The following is a 6,672-nucleotide window of genomic DNA, read 5'->3' as shown; positions in this document are numbered from 1 at the left end:
ATATATATATATATATATATATGTATATATGTACACCCACATTTGAATGCATATATTTCATTTTATTACTTTCGAGTAGGGGGAAGGGTGTGTTTTCGTCGAGCAGGGTGTCGTCCTTTGCTTGTTGCTTGACCTTTTTATATTCTTTCAATATGTAAGAAAGATCATTCAATATATGTTCAGCTGAATAACAGGATATATCAACTTTTTTTGGATCTAGACATTTATTTAATAATAATTTATCAAGCCTTGTATAAATATTACAAATATTATAATGTATTCCTTTTTTTGTTTTTGTAAAATAATGTATATATGTAATTCCAGAAAGTAGAAGAAATAATAGAAGACATATTATAGATGAATAAGTAATAAAATAACATGATTTATTTATAACATTTTGTAATACTGTTCTTTGTTCATTATGATTACTACTATTTTCATTTGTATTTTGGCTACAATATCTACAGAACCATTTTTTTAGCATTGTTTTTATACATTTTGTATATAATAATAATGTTAAAAAATAGATACAAGAAAAAATTAGGAGGAAATATATACTACACATAACATATTGATTTCTTTTTAATATATCTAAAATACTACTAAAATCAAAATGAGAAAAATCTTCTAATTTCCAAGATGTATATAAATTATTTAATATACTTGTAGAAAATATATCATCATTATAATAATTATTAATATTATTGTTGAATGATAAGTTCTTGTTTTCATTTTGACAAAAGTAATTAAATTCATTATTTATTATATAGCTTAGATTTCTCAGTTCCTCTTTTATTAATTCTGTTTTTTTTAGTTCTATGCTTAAATCGTTAAAGTCTCCCATTTTTTTTAAATATAACACGTAAAAATATATATCACTATATATATATACATATACATATATATATTGTGTATATATATATATATATATTTTTGATATAGTGTTGGTTATATGGTGTATATAAAACAAAAAAGGTAACAAAGCTTAGAAAAATGAACACATGGAAATAAGACAAAATAACAAATTTGAAATGTAAGTTAAAAAGAAGTAGAAAAACCACATCTTACATATATATATATATATATATATATATAATTGTATTAAGGTACATATGTATATATGTTGTATATATAATTATATAAAATCTATACTTCAAAAAAAAAAAAAAAAAATTTGCGGTTATTCATACGAATGATTTTTATATGAAAAAAAGTAAATATGAAAGTTAGACATACATGCTACATATATATGATAATTATACATGTTATATTAAATATGTATATATATAAATATATATAAATATAAATAAATAAATATATATATATATATATATATATATATATATATAACATATATTAAAAAAAAACGAATAAACCAAATATTTTTAAAATACTTGTGCACTTTTATTAACCAAATTTTTTTTCTTTTTTCTTTTTTTTTAAATAAGAACATTATATATATATATATATATATATATTATAATGTTTTTAATTTATTAAATATTATATGGTACAAACAAACAGATTGGTATATTAATATATACCATATATACACATATATATATATATATATATATATATATATAATATATATATGATTACTTTGTGAGTTTTTATTTATTTGTTTTTGTTTTTGATTTTGATTTTGATTTTTTTTATTGTTTTTAAAATTTAAACAAATATACACTTCAATGCAAATATTTCAAAATATATTTTTTTTTTCTTTTTGCATGTAAGCTAATATATGTTCATTTTTTTTTTTTTTTTTTTATATACATTTTATAACTCAAATATGTGTATAAATATATTTCGATTTGAAAGAAAGAAAGAAAAAGAAAAAAAGAAAAAACAGAGTATTCATTTAATATACCAAAGGAATATTTTTGTTGTCTATAATTTTTCTTTAAACATATATGAGAAAGAATATGAAAGTATGTGGATATAAATGAATATATAACATATAAATTTTATATACACATAAAACAAAAAAAAAAAAAAAAAAAATACATATATATAAATATATATATATGTAATATACATTTTACCCATGGTGATTATAAATGTTCAAGTAAGAATAAATCTAACGTGCTATATATATATATATATATATATATATATGTATGTGTATATTTGTAAATATGCTCAATTATTTTTATTTATTAAATATACAATATATATATTTATGCACTGTAAAATATATATATATATATATATATATATATATATATATATATATATATTAAAAATATAGTATTTTGTATAGGAAAGTTGAGAAAATAAAATAAATCCATATATATATATATATATATATATATTTAGAGGATATATTTTTTTAAAATATATTATATTAATTTTTTTTAATATAGGAAATGTTGAAAATAAAAAAAAAAGAAAGAAATAAAAAAAGAAAGAAATAAAAAAAGAAAGAAAGAAAGAAACATATATAGAATAACATATTAACGCAATATCGTAGTGAATAACATAAAACTAAAAATAAATAAATATACACATATATATATATATATATATATATATATATATATATATATATTTTTATTTATTTATATGTTAGATAATTTTTTTTTTGATTGATAGGATAACACATATTAATAACACTACAATATTAACTACAGAAAAGATAGTAAAGATTAAAATGTATGTTGTTCGTAATTTTTTCTTTTTTTCATTTTCTTTATTCTGTAAATAAGTTTCATCAGCTTCTTCAAAAGTTCTAGGACATATATGTTCATGACATATTGTAGATTCTGTAATATTAGAACATGCTTTTGATTTCTCTGGATCTGTGCTTATTTTTACTCTGATCTTTATTCCATAATCACATGTTTTAGAACAAGCACTCCATTCAGACCACGCATCACAATGTGCATGTTCATTGAGTAATCGATTGTTTATAAAACTTTTATTATATCTGACATCACTATTATCTCTAAAATAAAAATATATATATATATGTATATATAAATATTTCATTTTGTAGTATTATAGAAAAAATTCTTTTTATTTGTCTAAAACTTTGTGCTTACATATATGTTTCAAGTGGTGAACGGGGAAAGCGGGTCCTATATCTTAAAAAGAAATCTACCAAAGAGAAATATAAACATATACACATATATATATACACATATATATATACACATATATATATACACATATATATATACACATATATATATACACATATATATATACACACATATATATATACACATATATATATATATTGTTCATATTTTTTTTTTTTTTTTTTTTTTTTTTTCCCCTTTTATTTTATTATTTTTGAAGTGTACCAAGATGTGCCTTTATTAAATACAAAAGAAAAAAATATCTTGAAATTTTCATAAGCATTTTGTAAAAGTGAACAATGGAATAATACAAAAAAATATTTACAAATGTTTTTAAAAGAGGATGTATTAAAATTATTATTATATGAAATGAATATATATATATCACAAAAGTTGGTTAAATAAATAAATAAATAAATATATATATATATATATATATATATATACAATATATTGTCTTGTATATGCATGTAGACTAAATATATAATTATTTAATTATTTCATTATATAATTATTTTATTTAATTTTTTATCATGTTGTCAAATGGTTTTGCTATATGGATCTTATTATATTTTATTATATTATATTTTATTTTATTTTTTTTTTTCTGTTTTATGTTTTATCGTTATAAATGAAAAATTAAATAGTTCCATATAAAATTAATGTTGGTTGTACAAAATTTAAATATGTTTATCTTTTATATTTAAAGAAAAGGGCTCAACTACTAATCCGACAACATATATGTATATAATATATATATATATATATATATATGTGTATGTGTTAGGAGCAGTATATTTATTGTGTGCTTTTTTAATTTTTTAAAAAGAAGATGGTGTGTACATAAGTTGAGTTTTTTAATTACGCATAAAAAAATAAAAAATAACAACATAAATTAAAAAAAAATAAAATAACAACATAAATTAAAAAAAAATAAAATAACAACATAAATTAAAAAAATAAAAAATAACAACATAAATTAAAAAAAATAATAATAATATAAATTAATATATATATATATATATATATATATATATATATATACATTACAAAAATGTTAAATAAAATATAAAATAAAATAATTTTTTATAATATATACAAGATATATGTAAACGTGTCATATGTATTAACAAATAAATGTATGTTTTTATTTCTTATCAGAAATATTAAAATATAAAAAATGAATGAAATGATTATATATATAAATATGTATTTATAAATGTATTCATAAATGTATTTATAAATGTATTTATGTCTATATATATATATATATATATATATATATTTTTCTTATAGGATGTGTTTTTTTTCCACATCCCGTATTTTTTTATATATAAGCATTAAAGTAAAAATAATTAATAAAGCAAAGGCTAAGCAGAAAACATAAGTTGTGTAATTTCCCTTGTTAATAATTTGTTCTAATTTTTGAGCTTTTTCGGTTAATAATTTTAATTCATTATTTCTTTCAATTTTTTTGGTTAATTTATTTGTAATATCTTCAATGTTTTTTTTATGATGTTGTGTATGTGTGTGGAATAGGTTTTTAAGACCAGTTAATTCTGTGGAAAACATTTTTTGTAAATTTTTGGGTTCTTCTGTTTGATTTGTTAAATTCTTTTTAATAACTTTTAATTCTGTTTGTACAAATTGTAATTTTTCATTTAGGATATTAATATTTTGTAATAATTTTTTCTCGCTATTTATTTGATGGTTCATAAATTTTTGTAATAATTTTGTTATAGAATTTAATACATCTACTGTTTGATTAATTGTATTTTTTTCTGGATTTATATTATTTAATACATCATTAAATGATGCATTGATATCGTTAGCTGAGATATCTTTATTATAATTCTCATCATAATTTATTTTCTTATCATTATTATTGTAATTATTATTGTAATTATTATTATTTATGTTCGCATCATTTATATTATTATTATTATTATTATTATTGTTCAAATTAAATGTTAATACTTGTTTTATTCCAACAAATGTAGGAATATACACATTTTGATTTTCGTAATATTTTTTGTTAACATCATTATAATCAGTACTTTTATTATAATCTTCTTTATAATTGAATGATGTAAAAGCTATATAATTCTCTCTCGATATATTGTTTTTCATAATTAATGTATTAATATAATTATTACTTTTGGGATAATAAAACGCTATGATGATTTCCTTTTTATTACAAATTATTTTGGTGTGTATTAAATTATTTATCATAATCATATCAATTGGTATATTTTTAAAAATGGTAAAATCGTCTGAATTTATGGATTTATCTCCATTATTTAGGATAATGGATACGTTTAATATATCGTTATAATAGTAATTATTATAATTATTATTATTATTATTATTATTACTTTTGTTATTATTTTTGTTGGTGCTTTTTTTTAATTGAAATAATATACCTATACCATTAAAACGGCTTTTGTAACCAAATATATTATATTCCTCTTCTTCTAATACGAGATTCACACCACTACCAGCTTCTTTAATAACAAAGGGGTCCTTTAATATCCAGAGAGCGAATCCATTTCGTTTTATTTGTTTTTGTTCTTTATTAGTTGATTTATTAGAAGTACTCAAATTGTCATCAGAATTGGTTTTATATACAATTTCATGTACATCGTTTTTTTCATCTTTATAATATTTCTCATCAATTTTTTCATTGTAATATTTCCTCTCCATAAAAAAGTTAAATTCAATAATAAAATTATCCGAATTTATCGGGTTCTTATTATAAAGAACACCTCTTCTGTTATATATGCTTGGAATTAAAACTACATGTTTATTAGTACTAACGCTTGAATAATCAACATTCCAACCATTTTCTAAATCTTCAACATTGAAAGGAGCCTTAAACGAATGGATCTTGGATAAATAAGTATTGTAATAATCATTAGAACTATTATTTTTTGTGTCACTGTTTTGGCATATATTTACAAAGAAACAGCATATGGTCGTACAAAAATAGAACAGTAATCTTGCTTTTGTTTTTCTCATTATATAATTTGTTTATTAAATAATTAACATATTAAATGAATATATAAATATAAATATAAATATAAATATAAATATAAATATATAAATATATATATTTTACAAACAAGAAGGAAAAATATATATACATATATATATATATATATATATATATATTTATTTATTTATTTATAATTTATATATATTTCATTTTACCTATGACGATCTTAGATTTTCAAGAGGTGATCATATTTTTATATTATGTCATCGAAATACTGAAAAATATTAAAAAAGGTACACAGCATATCTCTTTTTTAAAAAAAAATAATAAATAAATATAAAAATATATATATATATATATATATATATATATATATATATATATTTTATTTATGTATATTTGTTTTATTATTTTTTTATTTCATACGTATATAATAAATTGTCATATATCGTTTCCTTAAAATTGTACTTTTTTTTTTTTTTTTTTTTTTTTTTTTTTTTTTTTTTTTTTTTTTTTTTTTTTTTTTTTTTTTTTTTTTTTTTTTTATTTAATTTTTAAAAAAAAAAAAATATAAAATTTTTTTTTTTTTTTTTT

At 17.6% G+C, this 6,672-nt stretch overlaps 3 protein-coding genes across 3 annotated transcripts in view; all 3 read right to left on the bottom strand.

Moving 5' to 3' along the window:
- Positions 1 to 844, bottom strand: part of PRSY57_0102000 (putative membrane protein) — a gene marked incomplete at both ends in the record, with an annotated part of 2,559 nt that extends 1,715 nt beyond the window's left edge. The window contains one exon of the mRNA XM_012905341.2: positions 70 to 844. Coding sequence (XP_012760795.2) covers positions 70 to 844 — 775 coding nt within the window.
- A 1,724-nt stretch (positions 845 to 2,568) lies between these two features.
- Positions 2,569 to 3,366, bottom strand: PRSY57_0101900 (thrombospondin-related sporozoite protein; the record flags this gene model as incomplete). The annotated part of the gene is made up of 3 exons (XM_012905340.2): positions 2,569 to 2,947; positions 3,045 to 3,099; positions 3,309 to 3,366. 3 exons carry the CDS (start codon positions 3,364 to 3,366, stop codon positions 2,569 to 2,571), a joined length of 492 nt encoding a protein of 163 aa, XP_012760794.2.
- Positions 3,367 to 4,373: 1,007 nt separating this feature from the next.
- PRSY57_0101800 (parasite-infected erythrocyte surface protein) lies at positions 4,374 to 6,101 on the bottom strand (the record flags this gene model as incomplete). The annotated part of the gene is made up of 1 exon (XM_012905339.2): positions 4,374 to 6,101. The coding sequence occupies one exon, from the start codon at positions 6,099 to 6,101 to the stop codon at positions 4,374 to 4,376; it is 1,728 nt and encodes a 575-aa protein (XP_012760793.2).
- Between the last annotated feature and the right edge of the window lie 571 nt (positions 6,102 to 6,672).

Source organism: Plasmodium reichenowi, chromosome 1 (genome assembly GCF_001601855.1).
Source record: "Plasmodium reichenowi strain SY57 chromosome 1, whole genome shotgun sequence".
Taxonomy (NCBI): Eukaryota; Apicomplexa; class Aconoidasida; order Haemosporida; family Plasmodiidae; genus Plasmodium; species Plasmodium reichenowi.
Note: the sequence above shows the minus strand (reverse complement) of the source record. Positions and strands in the feature narration are given on the sequence as shown.